The sequence below is a fragment of the Thunnus thynnus genome, chromosome 3 (assembly GCF_963924715.1).
Source record: "Thunnus thynnus chromosome 3, fThuThy2.1, whole genome shotgun sequence".
In the NCBI taxonomy this organism is placed as follows: domain Eukaryota; kingdom Metazoa; phylum Chordata; class Actinopteri; order Scombriformes; family Scombridae; genus Thunnus; species Thunnus thynnus.
In genome coordinates this window covers 13213871-13233116 of record NC_089519.1, presented here as the reverse complement: position 1 = coordinate 13233116, position 19246 = coordinate 13213871, and the positions used below count along the sequence as shown (strand labels likewise).

Here is a 19246-nt window from a genome sequence, read left to right as displayed (position 1 = left end):
TTTGCTTGGTTTTGTGGTGTGTTTGAATGCTGCAGGACTTTTATTTTTGATCAGACTAGAGGAACAATCGACAACACCGTAAACCGAGTGTGAAAGCTCATTCTTGACCTTGGAAACAGTGGTGTGAAAAAACTTCAGAAAATACTCCAGCTAGCAGGTGGACCAAAGCAGAACTATCAGGTTACTGAGGCAGTTTACATTAAAGGGGTGCTGAAGCGATCTAGTCTTGTGCTTCTAGAGTTTGGGGACGTATATGAGAGTTTAATTTTAAAAAGAATAGTCAGAGTTGAAGCTGCAGACGCTGAGATCCTGACATTTTGTCCCTAGTGTGGCTCAAACTCTAAAGGACAACACTTCCCACAAAGTGGTTGGTGATTTTTGTTAGAACCTCCCTTCACCGTCTTAAACTCCATCTCCAGTTTGTAATGCAGGTTTTCTAAATTTTTAATAAATTTGTAGTCTAAACAAAGACAGACAACTCTTTTCACAGGCTGAGAAGTCATCTGTCAGTAGGTAATGTATGTAGTTTAAGATGCTTCCACTGTTTGGAGGCAACAGGGTGATTGACGACTGACGCTGTGGCAAAACACTCCAAAAACAAATCTGTCATGTACACAGGTGATGTTAAAGTCTGATGCTTCATGATTAGGACTGATATGGGCCCTTTGTCTCTGGCAGAATGTCACAGATGATAGCATGTGTAGTTTTGAAGAGAAGTGTCATAGTCTAGAGATACTTGAAGTTTAATGCAAACTATGCTGGAAAAATGAATTGACAGTTTCAGTAATCTCACTATTCCTTATGCCATTTTGTGTATATAGAAAGTTAAAGCATTTTTATTAGCCAATGCTGCTTGTGTCACCCTCTTTCATTAGTGCACAGAGTTTTAACGCCTGTGTATCAGGTTCACATCCCCAAGCAGATCTGAAAAGTTGTGGCAATGTCAAGCAAATTCTTCAATAACACACAATAACATCAGGCAAGACTGTTTAAACCTATGTTCATTTATTGAACAATATCAATAAGAAAAAAAAGACAGTACAAGTGTTGTTGATTATTTTTATACAAAAAACATCTGTTGGTGAAGAGTGGGGAGAAGCCGGAGCTCTAGTCCATCCTGGCCTTCAGGGTTCGTGTGGTGATCTTGTCCTTCTCACTGCCACAGAAAAGAAACAGTTGTTAGTCACTACTACTAACCACAACCTGTATATACACTCAATTTGCCATCGCTTTACTTACATGACATGTACGACAACGCCCATACCAGACACTGCATCCCTATCAACTGCATTCAGCATTGCCTGGGAAATGGTCTCGAACAGGTCCTCTGGTTCCTGCACGTTCACACACACACACACAGTTCTCAGGTAAACAGTCATGAATTTGTGTAAACAAAGTATGTCAAGTCATTAAAGCTGTGAGTTTTTGGCTGTGTAAACAAACCTTTGCAACCTTGTAATTTCCTACCAAACAATTTTTTGAACACTGCCAACATGTTATATTTGCAGAATTAGAGGGATACTCATTTAGATGTAAATATACCGACTGTACTGTACTAACCTCCAGCCACCAACATACAGGTGTAAGAGCAACTTCAAACTTCACACTCTTCTTACCATGTCTGGTTCCCACAAAGATTCACACATGCCATACATCTGCTCCGAGCAGGTACCGCTAACAACAAAGTCCTCCGTCACCATGGGGCAGCCAATCAAATCCAGGGAGCAGATGAATGGCTCGAGGGTTTTGGGATCTAGTCCAGCAATCACAGGCTCGATGTAGTATGGCCCGAACCTAATGATAAAATCACACATAATCAATCAATAATCACACATTACAGTGTGTGTGGTCTGTATGCAGCTTCAGACTAAAACGTGCCTTGGGTGTTCTGAACAAAGTGGACATCTTTGAATGACCTGCACTCACCTCCTTTCATACAGCAGGTTAGACACCATGCTCATGAAGGTCTTGGGCTTGATCTGGCGTCCCTCCTTCAGCTCATACAGGTTCAGTCTGAATTTAAGCCTCTGGGATCTACACACAAAACAAAGACAGTCAGTGTTACCATCAGTGTTATCAGAGAGAAGCTACCCATCATTCATCAGTCCTGATACATTAGACATGAGGCTGGACACACTCACACTGTCTGAACATCAGTGGCCAGTCCAGCCAGCCCAATGTACAGCCTCTCGCCCATGGGGAAGATCTTCTGGAAATCTGTTGTGACCATCTGAGCCTGAATGCCAAATCTCCGGTCTGCGGCTATCGCCACACAGTTCTTCCCCCGCATGGCCATGACGGCCCCTCCATTATAGGACATAATAGACTAGATGGAGAAGGAGAGGAGATAAAAAGGTACTCAGGTCATTGATTCATCATTTGACAGAAAATTCACTGGCAAGAATTTCAATGATTAAAACATTACAAATTGTTTAAAGTGAAAATTTTCTGACTGCAGATTCTCAAATGTTTTCTTAATCTCTTGTGATAGTAAACTGAATGAGAAAACAAGCAAAATGTCAACTTTTTAACTATTTTCAAACTTCTGACTTATAAACTTATTGATTCATTTATAGAGAAAAGAATGATCAGATTAATCGATAATGAAAATGACAGTTGCAGCCCGACAACATGAAAAGGAATAATAATGCATGAATTAAAAGGCTCAACAACAGCAATGAGTGTGTAATATATATATATATATATATAAATATATAATACACTTGTTCCACACAAAAATGATATGATGCCTGATATATATTTATCACACCTGAATTTAAAATCCCTACAAGTATGTGACTAATAAATGCATTGTATTATCATTTCATTAAAATGCTGTCATCCTGTTTGTCCATGCTGTATTTCTGTAATTTGTGTTTCTTGGTCTATTCTGTACACACATCATCTGTTACATGCCCATCAGTCCTGGGAGAGGGATCCCTCCTCTGTTGCTCTTCCTGAGGTTTCTAACATTTCCCCCCTTATAAGGGTTTTTTCTAAAGGTAGTTTTTCATTAATCCGATCGAGGGTCTAAGGATAGAGGATGTTGTATGCTGTATAGATTGTAAAGCCCCAAAGGCAAATTTGTTTTTTGTGATATCACTCACATTTGTAAAACATGGAGGAGTAATATGCACTACAAAGATATAACTTTAAAAGAGGAAACAAAAGTGAATGAAAAAAAAATTAATTAGGAAATTAATTTAGAGTTGACTAATGTCTGAATTATAATGAGTGAAAATATCCATAAATTCTTTCACTGCACAGATGCAGCTGCTTGTTAATTTGATGCTGAAAGAAGCTTTACGACGTCCTACATAAAGTTTAAGCTTCAGCTAAACAAGCTGACAGTATCTGATGTGATCAAACGTTGTTTGCTGTTTACAGTCACCGTTAGCTAATCGGGACAGTTGAAGTTTAAATCAGCTGTAGTAAAATGTCATTCTAGTGAGTTGAACATAACGCTATGTAACGTTAGCTCATGTGCGGCTAGGTAAGCTAATATGAGCTAATAATGACATAAACTACCTACCGACAACAGACTGCTACTATTATATTCCTCTTTACCGTTAGCTGCCACATTATTGAGGACATAAAGTTATCAGAGGACATTATGATAACTGATCAAATGATAAGTTACAGAAAATGTGAGCTAACTTTGGTGAGCATGCTAATGAGCTATCAACATTAGCTTAGCAAAACTCTTGTAACGGTTAGCTTTCTAAACTAAATTTAAAAACCCCAGTTGAAAATGACAACATGAGCTACTATGTGGTGCTCTTACCATAGTGAAGCTGTTGCGGTGTATTCCTAGTAGCTATAACTTTGCAAACTCCACTTAGCTGTTTCAGCGGCTGCTAGCCTCCCGCAGTGACTACACGATTTAGAAGAAACACAGAAACCAACCGAGCATGATCCTTTCACGTCACCGCCCAGCTCAAAGTTGATTGGCTGGATAAAAACTTCTCTGTACAACGCGCTGCTGTCATTGGAAGATGTGAGACACCGGCGACCGGTGCAGGCATAGTTTGTTCGAGGCGTGTTAAAGTGAAATTAAAACTGAGTTTTCTTTAAAATGTTAAAAACTGTGTTGTAACTTTCAGGTTCATGTCTATGGGTGAGTCTCCCTGGGGTAGGTATGCAACCAAAGATTTCATCGTTTCATGTCTCAGTTGTTTTCTGCCAAACGAATATTAATGAATGACAAAAATTTAAAATAACTTTCATTGTTTCACCAACAGCTTCAAAACTCATCAAAACTATTCAATTAATACAAGTAGCTGATATTGCAACCACCTATTCATATTTGTTCAACAGTAAGCCTGATAAACAATTTAACAATAAACACACAATTCTGAGCTATTTATGACTTGTCAACTGAAGAATAAATTGCCTAAATTCTTTTACACCACACTATTGGATGAGTTTTGACTTGTTTAAATCCAACTTCTGAGGATTTTTATAACACAGTGAACTAAATTCTCACTATACAGTCTGATAGGGAATTAAAATGTGTAGTACACTTTGTGAATTAAAAAAATGTTCAAAATAACAGTAAAGAAATGTAACACTGAGGTATGCAGATAATGGTGAATTAAATATTTGATTTGGTATTTTAGGACTATTGTTTGTTTTACATATGAGGTAAAAAGGTTAAGCATATTAAGCTAAAGCTTCAGCCTACACCTTTTCAGTCAATAATGTTTGATATAATTATGATTCATGTATGTATATGTGCATTCTTTTGTAGCACTGTTAAAATAAGGACAGAATAATTTAAATTAAAAAAAAACAGCTCTTCTGCTCAGAATGTTAGGTGAGCTCTGTCAAGTTTGGCAAAAGCAACAACAGAAGAAATTTATAAATATAACCTGGAACAGTTCCAGGTTTTTGTCAATATTTGGCCAAGTTTATGATTGGTATGTTTTATCTGAATGGCAGAGTTTCCCAGTGATAACATATGTTTGTTTACAGAGAAAAACAAATAAGGGAGTTCTGGAAATATTCTTTTATTCCAGTTTCAACTCACAGGAGTACAATAAGTAACAAACATATATTACAAAAAGACTTGAGATAAAAGCAGGTCCTGTTATACTGGAAAAACAAAAAAATAGAGCTTACAGAGTTCAGATTGCATGAACCTTAAAGGGATACTGGCTTTCTAGAAAGTAACTAGAACAGATCAACCATGATAGACCTTTTGCATTTATCTGAAATATCACTGTGGAATCTGCTTTGCTATGTGATTCCCTGTTTGAACTCATGACAGACTTCCACCACACCATCAATCCATCCATCCTGCAGCCTCATACATTAAGAGACACATTTATGGGTGGATGGTATAGTCTTGTCAAAGTTTTTTTTTTTAAAATCAGTTCATAGACTCTCTTTGACAAATGTGTTGTGTCTTCATCTCTTCATGAAGTTGTCCAGGGAGGCCGGCGTCCTCTGGATAGAGTGGATATTCCTCTTCACTCTGTCCTCTAAGGAAGAGCTGGCAGCACTCTCCAGCTTCATGTTGCTGCAGGAGTAGAAGGTGAGTGTTACTGGAGCCAAAATAAAGCATTTAATAGCAGGAATGATGAGACTGAACAGATATCAGAAAGACATTATTTGTGCTTTTAAAAAGGAACAGAGGACGTGTCCAGAAACCTCACATCATCCTCTCACTGAGTGTCCATGTTGCTCAGAAACTTACTGGATAAAGCCAGCATGGCGGTCCCGCTTGGCATTTTGTTCCCGCTGCTTCTCCTGCTCATCTTGCCTCTTGTATCTCTTCACATTATTCTCTCTGTCCTCCTCCCTCTGCTTGGCCTGGTCCATCATTTCCCGCCTCTTTCGCTCCAGCTCTTCTGCAGAGAGCTTCCTACGGAAAATATGTGGGAAAATTACTGGAATTGATTAAGTGTTGGTGGTGATGAAGACAATCCTCTGAATTACTACAGATTACTATTCAAACTGCATTTTCTGACTATCTTAACTTAAATTTACTGTATGTTGTGTTCTTGAAGGATACTATATATTATATGAACAACTTCATCAATCTATGATTCTCTAACAGAACTTCCACAATATTTGGAGACACAAATTGTACAGGAATCCAACTAGTTGGTGATAAAATTCTCAATACTTGCGAATATAGCTACAAAAATGGAAATTTGCGTTATCAATCAATGTACAGATTATTTTCTCTATTGATCGATCTGTAAAATGCCAGAGATTTGTGCAAAATGCAGGTCATAATTTCCCAAAGTCCAAGGTGAGACCTTAAAATAACTTGTTTTATCCAACTAACAGTCAAAAATCAAAAGATATTTAATTTACAATGATAAAAAAGCAAGATAAGCAGAGAATGTTTGGCCTAATTGCTTCAAAACTATTAATCATTTTATTAATTATAAAAATAATTGCAGATTAAATTTCTGACCATTAACCAAGTGATTGTTTCAGCTCAATCTAACATAGTACTAAAAGTTCAGATAATTAGCATACTTAAATATCCATTTACAAGTGCAGTGTGTACACTGTGAACTCTTACTTGGACACGTGGTTCCTCTGTCTGTAGTGATGCTCTCTCTTTGGGCTGGGAGCTCTGGGCTGGACCTTGCGGTCGCTTCTGTACGAGGAAGAGGAGGAGGAGTGGCTTTCCCTGTTGTTCCTGTGAGGAGATCGGGAGCGGCTCCTCTCATGGCGCCCTGAGTGATTGGTAGGAGCTGAGGACTGGTGATGCCTGCCAGCAGGAAGCTGAGAGGGAAGACTTAACTGTTAGTGCTCTGGTCCAGTGAGGGATCAATAACTAAATTGAGAACAGATCATAACGTAAAATAAATATCATCATAATATCAGAGATATTATGAAACACTGATTACTGACCTGTAGGCCGTAGCCTGGAAGGTGATGGGAATAAGATTTGGCGTCTGCTGAAGATTCATCTCGTGAATGTGACCTGAAAGAAATAACAGACCAAAATGAATGAATTAATGTTTACAAACTGAACATGGATGAAATTTCCTCTGCATGCCACTACAGTGCTAATAAAGCGTGAATTTCATTATAGAAAACATGTATTTTCGCATTGACAAGAGCTTAAAACAATCTGACGGCTTTTGTTTCAAACAGAAAAGGCAAGTAAATACTACTACTGGCATATAACTGATAAAAGTTCATATTTCTTGGATATGTCATGAGAGCTGTTAATGCATGCATTCTGCACAGCAGTATCATGAGCTACCGTAATTCCAAGGGACAGTGTCAGTCAAATCAAAGCCAATAATTAGAAAATTAAAGCAATTGCAGCTCAGTTTCCTCCTGCTGTCTGCACAGTGATAACCAGGGTTGGATTCCACGCTAATCCTCAAGGGTGACGTCAAAAAATAATTTGTACCAAATGCCAGCATGTCAGTCATTTAAAAGTTTAAACAAAATAGTAAGACATAAAATCACTAATATATATATGCTGCAATTATTAAACAAGCTCTTTATATACCTGTGTTTTTTCTCATCTTCCTCCTCTGAGCTTGAACTTGAGCTCCTTCTCTTGTGCTTCTTCTCCTTTCTTCTCTCTTTGTCTTTCTTCTCCTTCTTTTCCTTCTTCCTCTTCTTTTTCTTGTCTTTCTTGTCAAGATTCTGGCGCAGCTGTAAGAAAACCAATCAATGTTTAACAATAAATAAAAAATACTACCGTAGCTGTAAACTACTGACATAGTACTACTTATCTAGCGTGACTGCAGCTGACAGGTGTTAATAAATATAGTGAAAACTATCAAAACATGACCAAAATCTTAAAAAACATCTTCAATGGATGTCAAACTACACGTATCACAAATGACATTTATCAAGGTAAGAGTAATTTTACCATTTCTTTGATTTTCTTCATCTTCACTGGATTAGTCAAGACTTCTCTCTTCTTTTCTTCCTCACGTTTCCTTCAGGACACAAACAAAATATTGTTTCAATTACTCGTAACCATTAAACATAATGTCAGTTCAAATCACAAGAAGGAGAGGATCTACTAACCTGATTTCAAATAGGGGGTCTTCCCTGATCTTGGCGGCCATGTCCAGGTTCGAGGCAGGGGTGGCGGGGTTGAAGATAGACCCGGGCAGGAGGCCAGTCTCTGCTGATGGACCGCTCTCAGGCTCCTCGTATTGGTCGGTGATCTGCTTGTCAATGGGACGTCCCAGCAGATACTCATCTCTGGACACCTGACCAGCAGGGCCCTGGTACATCCAGTCTAGACGATCATCCTTCTTTCTGTCATTGGACAAATGATGCATTTTATAACACGACTGAAATACTGATTGTTTGTCTCAAGCAACACAAAATGTTTCTCGATCATATCAGAAAGAACTAACTTGATGGCACCGCTGTCTTCAGCATATCTCGTCATTTCTTCTCGGGCTCGTTCCTCTTTCAGCTCTTTCTGGAGCTCCTCAATCTTCTTGCGTTCAGCTTCATATTTCTGCTCAGCTTTCCAAACGCGCTCGATGTTTTTCATCGTCTGGGGATGCCAGCTCTTTTTTAAGTTCTGGCGAAAGACAATGAAAAACATTTAGTTTCTACATCAGCAGCAATTATTAGATAGTTCGTTTAATGCACAAATCACTTTGACTCGAATGGATTTCAGTGTTGGAAGAAGTACTCAGATCCTTTACTTAAGTAAAAGTGCCTATACAGCCATATAAAAATACTCCGTTACAAGTCTTGCATGAAAAATCCTACTTAAGTAAATGTTCATAAGTATTAGCAGCAAAATGTACTCAAAGTATTAAAGTAAAATGATTCATTCTGCAATAACTCATATTATTATTCTTTGCATGAGATCATTATATCATTAATACTGAAGCGTCAATGTGTAAGCTCTCAGCACATAGAGACAAATTATATACAACATAATTATCATAACATATCCAATATAACTGTCAATCAAAAATATTCAAGTAGGCAGAATGGATGTATATCGATAGCCACCATTAGCAGATTGAGTTGCTTAACATCACTATAAACCTCACTTTTATGTTTCATTGTCTGTCAATAAAGATGTTCTAATGATAAAATCTAATAATAATAACGATGGACTAGGAATCCTAAGGATTTCAGATATATTTGCCACAGAAATGAGTCTTTATGAAGCACTTTATGCTAAAATAAATCTCGACCATTATAACTGACTTTCATATAACCGCTAACGTCTAGCAAGTGAAGCTAACTGTTAAGTAGCTGCTACTCGTAGCTATTAAAATAGGAGAAAAAGAAGTGACCAAAGTCAAAGTGAATATTGAAGGACTGATCGGTGGTTCGTAACAAGTCTGAATACGTCTTAACTCATGTAACGTAGCATCTGTAGCAACACAAATAAACAAACAGCTTTAAACTCCCATATTCTCTGCGGAGATTGGTACATCTCTCATACTTACCAAGTCACCGCCCCCCATCTTGAAAAATTCGTCGTTTTAGTCCAACAAAAATGGAAATGAACAAATCGGTATCTTAACTATAAAAAAGTAGGACAACGAAAGTCTAACGCTAGCTAGAGAGCTAGAGGAGAGAGGTAGACGAGCCACTGAGGCTTGTGTGTGTGATGCGTTTAATTATATCCTGTTTTGTATGATTCACTTTCCGGTTCCAGCTCGTGGTGCATTCAAGCGCCGCTCGTAAACTTCGACTTCACGCGTCTGCCGTCGTGAATAACTAGTCAATGATTTGAGTCAACATAATTTTCAATCGGTTTTAATCGATTTTAATACATATTGTGCGTTATGACAATGTGTGTGTTTTGGCTGTTTGGCTGTTAATTTGATTCAAATTGATTACATATTTACTGGCTCTCAGAACATCCACTACTACTACTTCCAATACTGAGAGTAATAATAATAATAATAACTACATATAAGAATAACCCAATATTATTATTGTTAATTTTGTCTTAATTGGTGAGTGCAAATGAAACTGCAAGAAATCTTGTCTTCAATAAATAAGGTTTGACATGGACACAGAATATAGTTTTTTTATTTAATAGAGGACAAATAATAGATTAAATACAAGTTATTACACCATGATATTTAACTTATCAAAAGTTTTAGAACTTATTTTATTACAGTCTCCACAACTAAAACATATACTATCAGCAATCAATGAAAGAGGCTGTCCATCTTGTTCTACTGACCAACATAAAAGAAAACATCATAAGCCTATTTAATAATATCTAATAACAGCCATACAATAATAATAGTCAATACACAATCATTGACTAATGTTTAAGCATTGTTTTCCATTTCTTATCTTCTATACATAAATACAGCAATTGTGAGACTCCAAGAATGTAAGCTCCCTAATATGTAGAAATCTCAGCCTAATGTCTGTGATGGTTTACATACATCCTAAATATCCTCATACAGCTTGCTACAGAACTATTGATCATACAATATTGATTATGAAAGTTAACTATCCAAAACAAGTAACCTAAATAATGTTGTGCATGTCTAAAATGAGCAAAGTTTGTTCATTTGCATTTTGAGTGGACTGCCAACACAGTATATATTTTTTTCTTTTCATGCTAATCAGTCAAATGGCATCATGTTTCAACAAGATTGTTTATGAGTTGAATTATTTGTCAGTTGGGAACATGGAAAACTGCAGCTTCGGATACACCAACAGCTGTTAATAAAATGTGTTGAGAGATAAGCCCTTCACACATTCTTTGTTGTTGATTGAAACGTTAGCTTGATCTGACATGCATATGGTTTTGTACCAATCCAGATAATGATATTTTGGAAGATCTTTGTAAAGCCACCTTTTCCGGTACACCTGGAATGAACCTTGTGAGGCATGAATTTAAGGTCAGCTCCTTTAAGATTTCTGTTGCATATTATAGATACAAACATCCGCCTCATCACAAAGTAGCTCTGTTGGGCTTATATAGTATTAATTGATGCTTTTGGGCCACTTGGGGGCAGTGAAACAGGCTGTAAACACAACATTGTCATGTTATCACCATGTAAAGTTCTTATGGCAAACTCTTTAGCAAACACACTCAGCATGTTAGCTGCTAAATGCTCCACTATGTTCACCAGCCAGTCGCTAACTTTGTCTGTTGGTCCTGGGCAGGTAGCAGCCTTTTTTGCTGAAAACAGTTGCCAGTTGCTGGAAACAAGGGAGCGGTGAGACAGAACCAAAACAGAAGCTTGTGGGCTTTAAGTTGCTAAAACTCTCTGCAGAGCTGAGGAGACCTGCACAGTCAGATGATAATTCTCTGTTTGTCACTACAAGCGACCCCTTTCACATTACACATAGAATATTGATTAGCTTTAACTCTTGGGACTGCATGGGCCACTGGATTAAATTACCTTCCCTGAATCATGATGTAATGAAGATACGTTATCCTGCTGGAAGTTTCACTCAGCGCCAGCAGCCTGTAGTGTTGACACGGTTGATCTGTGGAGTCGTGTTTATGTCAGATATGGTTGCTGGCATCAGCATGTCCCAACAGAAACCAAGATTCATTTGACCAGGCAGAATTTTCTCTCTATGTCCGGCTTCATCTTCCTGTTCTTACCTGACAGGAGTGAAGGCTGCACTGTCTGGCTGATGTGATACTTCAACATGTAAGTAGTTGTATTTTTTTCACATTACTGTAGCACTAGTGTTTGGGTTTTTTTGCATCATTGTGTTCCATCTGAACCAGTGTTCACATTATCTGAATGTATAATCATTCTCATCAATAAAGTGTTACCATCAAAACTGCTGTTTGCTGTTTTGGTTTAAGTGTTACTACCACTTTTGGTATATACTAGCCACTGTAATAATGTAATAACTGTAGTTATATTATATTATATTATATTATATTATATTATATTATATTATATTATATTATATTATATTTTTGTCAGCATCACATCAACATCACTCCAGCTCTCATTGTGGAGAAACACAGCACGTTGCCATGGTACAGCATTACCGTCTCTTGTACTTTCATTACATACCAACATACACACACCCAGTTTTGTGGCATGAACTGTCACTCACCTGAATGGCTACTGACCTTTTAAAATTAGAAAATGTAATATTATATTCCAGTGTCTTGTCACAACTTGCACAGTAGGCTACACACATATGGTGATAGTCTGAAACAAAAAGAAAATTTCTCCATATTGCAAACATTTCCCCAACTCTTCCAGTAACACATTGGATTAATTTCATTGTAAACAAGTTAACAAGCCACCTTCAGTTAAACTCATCCCAGTCTCTTGATCTGCTCTAGCAGCAGTGGAAGTCCAGCAACAAGCCGTAGCTTCAGCTCAGTTGCGTCCTAAGCCACCATTCCCTTTTATTAAACAAAGAGTAAAACCTTTTTCTGTGTGCTATGACATTTAGATGATCACTGAGCCCAGTTGATAAATTCATAGAACCACAGAAGAACACTTTCTGTTCCATCCAGCTCTCATCAGTGAACATTTGTCCAAACCTTTTATTTCAATTTTAACCTTCTATTCTCTACTCTATTGTAAAACTATGACACCTCAGAAAGAGCAACAGATGGTAAACTGCAAAAAATTCTTCTGAAAGTGATGAAATTAGCCGGACTGCCCTGTTACACTGGAGACTGAGGGGTCTGTCTCACATTTCAGCTTCAGCGGTGGCTCTGTGGCGTCAGACGCAGACACGTTTGAGGATGACTGAGGAGGTGTTGGTGAATCAAAGCCCTTATCCATCCTCCCGTCTCCATTTACCCTCTCCTCCCCGTGTCCTGGTGGGGACTCATGTGTGCGCATGTGCTTGGCCAGGTGGTCATTGCGCATAAACACTCTAGGACATAATGCGCAGCTAAACTTCTTGGCGCCAGTGTGCGTCTGTAGGTGGCGCTGCAGTTCATCAGAGCGAGTGAATCTCTTGCCACAGAAGAGCCAGTTGCAGACAAACGGCCGGTCCCCGCTGTGCCAGCGTAGGTGAGCCTTCAGATGGGAGGTCTTGGCGTAGGCTTTGCCACAGCCAGGGATGTGGCAGTTGTGCATGTGTTTCCTCCTGCTGTCGTCAGTGCCCAGCTGTTCAGCATGGACGCAGTTAGGGCAGCGGCACACTGCCTGGCCGGCACCTCTGGAAGAGGAGCGCCGCTGGGGCTTCGGGCGGGCTGAGACAGCACTCTCCTGTGGTTCCTCCAGGGAGTACGGTTCTTGCTGCAGCATTTCAGGAGCCAGTGGCTCCATCTTGAAGCCATCCTGGGGGAAGAGGTGAGATGAGTGTGAAGCTGGAGCGTGCTGAGCTGGAGGCAGGGAGCACAGCTGCGGGTCAGAACCGTAGGGTCCTAAAGAGGGCTGCAACCCCATGGAGCTCCCTGGACTCACTGAAGGCAAGCCGACACCTTGCCCTGTCTGGAGGTCTATCCAGCTCCCTGATTGGACGTCCCTGTGGAGGTCCCACCAAGAAGGGATGTTCATGTCTTCTGAGCTGCCACTAGGTGGTGCTGTCCGTAGCCAGGGCTCGTAAGGGTGGGCCATGTGAGCAGCTGTTGCAGGTGCAGGACTGTTGATGAGGTCAGCAGCTCAAAGTGTTGTTCACTCTCTTTTTGGTAACGCAGAGAAGATTAACACATGGTGGGAAGGTGGTGCATTGAAAAAACCTGAGGAAAAAAAAAGAAATTGTTATATTTCCAATCTGGTATCGACTTAGTTGCATTTTCTCAATGACTTCTCAGAATCGCGTACAATGACTTTTAAGTCTTGAGGTCATTTTTTACAGTCTGAAAGGCTTTGAATCACTCAGCCTCTGCTGATCTGACGTTTCTGAACTTCAAATATGCAGACATTCAGGCCTAAATCCTCCTGTCTACAACATTTAAATAACCAACCCCCAGCACACCTCCTTCATCACCATGGATACTGCAGTTCTCACGCTGCGTGGCCGTGGAGCCAGAAGAGAGGGGGAGACAGACGTGTCCAGGCAGAAACCTGCCACATGCATCCGCTGCCAGGTACTTCCCATGGAGGACAGTCAAAGACAAGCGCAAAGAAAACAACATCATCGGCCCTGTGCAGAGGCTGAGGCAGCAGCGGGGGGAGATAAATGCTGGTGAGATGGGGGGAGGGACGAGAGCGAAGAGGAGTGTTGACAGGAGAGCAGTTTGGTAAAGGAAGAAGTTCCAGGGAGGTATGGCTGCAGGCCAAAGTCTATTTGTACGTCTCTGAGGTTTGTGGAGATGAAACCTGGCAGACAGGAGAACCTGTTTTTTATGAATCACACATGATTTACAACAACAGCCCTTCAGGCAAGTTACAAAAGGAGCCCCGTAAAACGCCCCGCCTCTTACACACTGGCGGCAGAAAGCATCAACAGTTGCAGACTGATGGCATTCAGAAGCCTGAGAATGAGAGTCCAACAATAACACGAGAACAATTACTTTATGTATATAATCACGGGCACACGCTCTGAGACAGCATCCTGTCCCCAACATGCTCCAGGTATGTACAGTCCTGCGGACCTCAACAGCGTCAGTCAGCCGTCCCACACAGAAGGAGCGGCTCTGATTTCCAAAGGTTACACAAAGCTTGTTAAAGTTCGACAAGTCTGTGGAAATTTATGACAAGAAGCACCAGCCTGCACGACTTGTGCCTGGCTCCAAACATGTCCTAGCCCCAAACAATCTTGTTGACTTCCACCACACCCCCATCCTCGAACATCTACAATTATCTTTACAGCAGGAAACAGTAAAGTAGTCTGAAGCTTTAGAGGTTGGTATCTTGGTCTTGAGATCACTTGGTGTGATATCTTAACTGACATAGAAAACTGAACAAGGTCGCCCAGAAACAAGAGGTCAAGCTCCAGTGGAGGACAAATGTCCTGTCCAATGTCTAGATGCATTAGATGTAGGTAGTGTACACATGGTTCAGCACCCAGGTGGTGTCACTCAGACTGACAGTGAAGGATCCCCTCTGTAGATCTCAATTTGTTGAGTCAATACAGCCAAACCAAGGGGATTACGCTTCCTTCTCAAGGGTTCAGTCAAACCCACTCAGAGATGCTTTCTACTTGCAATGAAATCGTAAAGCAATTAGTTTGGAATTCCCTAATGAAAGGTCTGGTGCTAAAGGTCAAGCTGATTTATTTCATGTCAGCCTGGAGCCAGAGCTAGTGCTCTGTAATTTTTTGGGAATGCGACTTAGACACACAGCGGAATGGTCCCCCCAACTCCGCTCTTACTGACATAACCGTAAACAAACCAAGACAGGAGCATCCTCCTCCATTCGCCAAAGTGCTGGGAGCGTTCTGAGCTCCTAAGGGAAACAGCTGGCATGGGGGGCCCCAGGGGATGGGGGACGGCAGCCTGGGAGGAGGAGGATGGTACAGAGCAATGACAGAGCTCTGGTCATAAAACCTGCCCGACCAAGACCTAACACAGCCCCTGGTTTACAAGTCTGCCATCGGGAAGAGGCACAGAGAGGGAGCAATAAGAAAGAAGGTGATTTTTAAAAAAGAAAACATTTTTATTGATATTTGTGCAGTTTTCTTGCATTTGAAAAGGTTTTTTTACCCTTTTTCATTCCCTGGGGCACATTTTATTTATCACTTAATGTTTGTCATTTGGACTTTTAAAGGTTTAATTAACACTGTATTAAAAAGTCAATGCATTTTAAAGTTAATTCTACAGAATAATTTACAGGTCAAGTTTAATCATAAGTCCACAATCTCCATCTCGTCACTCCATCTCTTCCCAGATGTAGAAAAATACGGTTCAAACGTTAACGCCAGCCGTCTGTGAACACTCCAAACAGATCAGTTTTTGGGTCAAATGGCATTTACAAGTAGTTTGTTTTAACCTGCTTGGAGTACGAGATGGGTGGAGTTGAACACACCACTTCAGCAGGGGTCAGGTCACTTGTAAGAAGAGTGTGCCACGATGAGGGTCAAACACTTCTCTATCAAAACCAAAACATTTTGTTCTGCCATAACCACCAAAACTTTAAACATGCTAATACAAACACAAAGAACTGGTGTGAAGACCCAAATCTGACTCCAAACCTGTAAAAAAAAATCTAGTAGGTGCACTAATAAGAAATAATTCAATGAACTTTATATTTGAATTTAACAAAATACTGATTGGATTTAACCTAAAATGTAATTTGCACACCTGAGATAAGGATTAAGTTAGTGACATACAGAGCTGAGATAGAGGGCTAATCTCTACTAATCGGTTCCTCTGTGCTATAACTGTATGATTAAGTGCAGAGATACAGTAGTTTAGATATGGATGACAGCTTTACATCCTCAGTGATTTAGGAGTGTCTGTGTGACACTGATTCAGACACGACAGCGTAAAATTCAATCACTGCTGCCAAAATATAAAGAGCAGTTGTCATGAAAGAGTCTTTTAAGAGCATTTTTTGTGCTTCTTAACCAGTCTGAGTGGACTGATGCTGTGACCAGAAATCTATTTCATTTGATTTACATACTTTTCAAAGCTGCGGTTGTCTACCACAGTATTTCATGTGCGAGTGTATTTTATGCCAAGTTTGACACGCCTGACTTTTCAGTAAAATGCACGCAAATCTCTGAAGCGGGCTGCAGTTTTATTTCTCCTAATGCTGACAGTCACACAAGTATTTTCCTTGAACACCATTTTTCATGCTTGTTCATGTTGTTTCAGTTTTTAAGTTTTTATGTTTTAATGAACTCAGAGATTAAATACCAACCATATACAGAGTGTTTCAAAATGTGCTACCTGTTCTGCTGGTGTGGATATCATCAATTTAATTTACTACAAAATTGTCAATACACGTATATCTTATAAAGACTTGCATTTAAAATATTGATCAATCATCACAGATAGCTTTTTGTAATAGAAACCTTCCTTTACAAACATAATTAGTAAAATCTGTTGACCTCGTGCTATCAAACAGTTTGGAATGACATGAAAACACAAAACGAGTTATTGGATTTTATCAGTTTTTTGCACTTCACAAGTAATTAAATTTACTTCTTAATTTTGAATCTCTCTTCAACTTGAATGTACTGTAGCATTTTATGAAACTATTTCTTTATTCTTTATAGCAGTCAACTTTAAATAAACCAATCAGATTCATGAAAAATTAACAAATAGCTTTTTATAATGACTTCTTGTTTTTCTATATTGAAACATGTACAATAATTGATACAGTATAGACCTAATATCTCATTGTTGCTGTTAATATTAAATTAACAGCAACATAATAATCATCATAATAATTATTCTGGTGTGATCCCCCTCTCATTTGTTAATTGCATCAAGGGGAACATTATTTAAAGAATTAATGTAATACAATTAATCTATAATTATTTTGTAAAATAAAGTAAAATACATTACCACGAAACTGAGCTTCCTCACCAGCAGGTCAGCCTGTTGAATTTGTTGCTGCAGAAAACTGTCAGTTAAATTCAGCTGATGTTATTATACCTGAAAATATTGACTTCACATTGTCATATTCGACACATATTCATGTTTTACCCAGGTGGCTGCTATTGAACAGTCTCAACCTGCTTCAAACTACATCCCCCAAAAATACAGGACAAGAATTAAAACTTTATTTAAAAGATAAATTATAATACATTTGGGTTTAATTGCCGCTTTTGTTGCCTTTTTGGGGGGACAGTTGTGAATTTTTAACAACTGTCTTCAAGTGAAAGGAGTTTTAGTGCTTATTATGTACTAAATGTTCTGTTTATTAAGACTTAAAATTAAAGTGTTTTACAGTGTTTTTTTTTCCTTTTGCAATGATTGAAAAGTCATATGAAATTACTTTTTAATTATTTTTTTCAAACAGGATAAGAGAACTTTAAGTTCCCTGTAGATGACTTGCAGCCAGGACGTGCCAACAGTTTCATACCTATATGATTATTATAGTAATTCCAGACAGTGTCAATGAAGATCAGTTCATTTATAATTAAGATTAAGATTTCATTGTCGTCTTTTCTCAGCACTCGCATACATTTAACCCATCCTACACACTGGGAGCAGTGGGCAGCTGTAGTGCAGTTCCCGGGGACTGGAAGTCCAATTGTTTTTGCCAGTGGTCAGGGGCACTGACCAAAGGGTCAGGTTAACCTTATAATACATGTATTAGATGATTGGTGGAAACCGAAGCACCAGGTGGAAAACCAGTACTAACACAGGGAGAACATACAAACTCCACGCAGAAAGGAGCAGGGACGGCCGGGGCTCGAACCCAGGACCTTCTCACTGTGACACAACAGTGGTAACCACTGAGCCGTGACTAACGCAGACACAGACATAGACACAGACATAGACATAAACAGACACGATTACAATAGATCGCAGTGAAAGTAAAGTCAAATTCCTGAGTTACCTGTTCGTCCTTGTTGCTGTTGTTATTTTCTTTTTGGAATGAAGGCACCTCTGTTGGAGAAACTTTGGCTCAGCTCAGCTTCCCTTCGTCGAAAAATGCGCAGAGAAAAATAATATCCTCATCATATTTCATCTGATTTTCTTCATCTGCAATATCGATGTTTTGGCGCACAGGTAGGCTGCATTCTCAGTAGTGACAAACTTTATGATAGGCTGTGCGTCTTGAGTGCCTCCAGGCTCCGCCCTCTGCTGGTCTGCTGTCTCTCCCTTTGAAGATGCGCCCTCCTCGGCTGGAGGTGAGGAAGAGAGGATCAGCGGTACGGTTTGACAGAGCTACCAACGGTGGTGGACTGTAACTTGTACATTTACTCAAATACTGTAGTTAAGTACAACTTTAAGGTGCTTTATCTGAGTAGCCTGTTTCATACCACTTAGATTTCTACTACTTTTACCTGTACTTAAGTAAAAGTACCAATACAGCAATGTAAAAATACTCTATTATAAAAGTCCCTACTTAAGTAAAAGTGAATAAGTATTAGCAGCAAAATGTACTTAAAGTATTAAAGTAAAAGTACTCCTTTTGTCCCTCTGACTGATATTTTACTATATGACATCATTAGATTAGATGGTTAATTCTGCTGCATCAACGTGCAGCATTGATGCGGCACATCCCGCCAACCAAGGGGTCGGGCCCTCAAAAGAGTCACCAGATAAATCTGAGGGGTCGTGAGATGATCAATGGGAGAGGAAAGAAGAAAAAACAAAGCTCTGATACACAAATCTGTTTTCAGTTTTTGGACTTTTTCTCTAATCTTTGACTTTTGGTGAAATATTGGATCATTTGAACATTTATTGAAATGAAACCATGTGAGAAGTTAAGAGGGAAAAATCACTATTTGGTGGAGCTGTTAACAA

The 19246-nt window shown here is 39.3% G+C and overlaps 3 protein-coding genes across 3 annotated transcripts; all 3 read right to left on the bottom strand.

Annotated features, from left to right (window-relative positions):
* Positions 1-983: 983 nt before the first annotated feature.
* Positions 984-3944, bottom strand: psmb3 (proteasome 20S subunit beta 3). The gene is made up of 6 exons (XM_067584322.1): positions 3785-3944; positions 2142-2326; positions 1927-2034; positions 1617-1794; positions 1240-1334; positions 984-1156 (listed from the first exon to the last, which is right to left on the bottom strand). Exons 1-6 carry the CDS (start codon positions 3785-3787, stop codon positions 1108-1110), a joined length of 618 nt encoding a protein of 205 aa, XP_067440423.1. The 5' UTR covers positions 3788-3944; the 3' UTR covers positions 984-1107.
* A 1049-nt stretch (positions 3945-4993) lies between these two features.
* Positions 4994-9595, bottom strand: cwc25 (CWC25 spliceosome associated protein homolog). Its single transcript, XM_067584320.1, has 9 exons — positions 9417-9595; positions 8355-8527; positions 8017-8253; positions 7856-7925; positions 7487-7635; positions 6874-6946; positions 6539-6744; positions 5699-5866; positions 4994-5521 (listed from the first exon to the last, which is right to left on the bottom strand). The coding sequence occupies exons 1-9, from the start codon at positions 9432-9434 to the stop codon at positions 5410-5412; spliced, it is 1206 nt and encodes a 401-aa protein (XP_067440421.1). The 5' UTR covers positions 9435-9595; the 3' UTR covers positions 4994-5409.
* A 367-nt stretch (positions 9596-9962) lies between these two features.
* On the bottom strand, positions 9963-18537 carry sp6 (Sp6 transcription factor). The gene is made up of 2 exons (XM_067584318.1): positions 18333-18537; positions 9963-13615 (listed from the first exon to the last, which is right to left on the bottom strand). Exon 2 carries the CDS (start codon positions 13491-13493, stop codon positions 12573-12575), a length of 921 nt encoding a protein of 306 aa, XP_067440419.1. The 5' UTR covers positions 13494-13615; positions 18333-18537; the 3' UTR covers positions 9963-12572.
* Positions 18538-19246: the final 709 nt, after the last annotated feature.

Excerpts from the sequence above, each read along its gene's own strand:
- sp6 (XM_067584318.1), bottom strand. The coding sequence starts at position 13,493 with ATGGCCCACCCTTACGAGCCCTGGCTACGGACAGCACCACCTAGTGGC.
- cwc25 (XM_067584320.1), bottom strand. Across the intron at positions 8,254-8,354 it reads GAAGACAGCGGTGCCATCAA|AAAGAAGGATGATCGTCTAG; the intron begins GTTAGTTCTTTC and ends GTCCAATGACAG. Across the intron at positions 7,926-8,016 it reads GACCCCCTATTTGAAATCAG|GAAACGTGAGGAAGAAAAGA; the intron begins GTTAGTAGATCC and ends TGTGTCCTGAAG.
- psmb3 (XM_067584322.1), bottom strand. Across the intron at positions 1,795-1,926 it reads AACCTGCTGTATGAAAGGAG|GTTCGGGCCATACTACATCG; the intron begins GTGAGTGCAGGT and ends TTTTATCATTAG. Across the intron at positions 1,157-1,239 it reads GGCGTTGTCGTACATGTCAT|TGAGAAGGACAAGATCACCA; the intron begins GTAAGTAAAGCG and ends TTTCTGTGGCAG.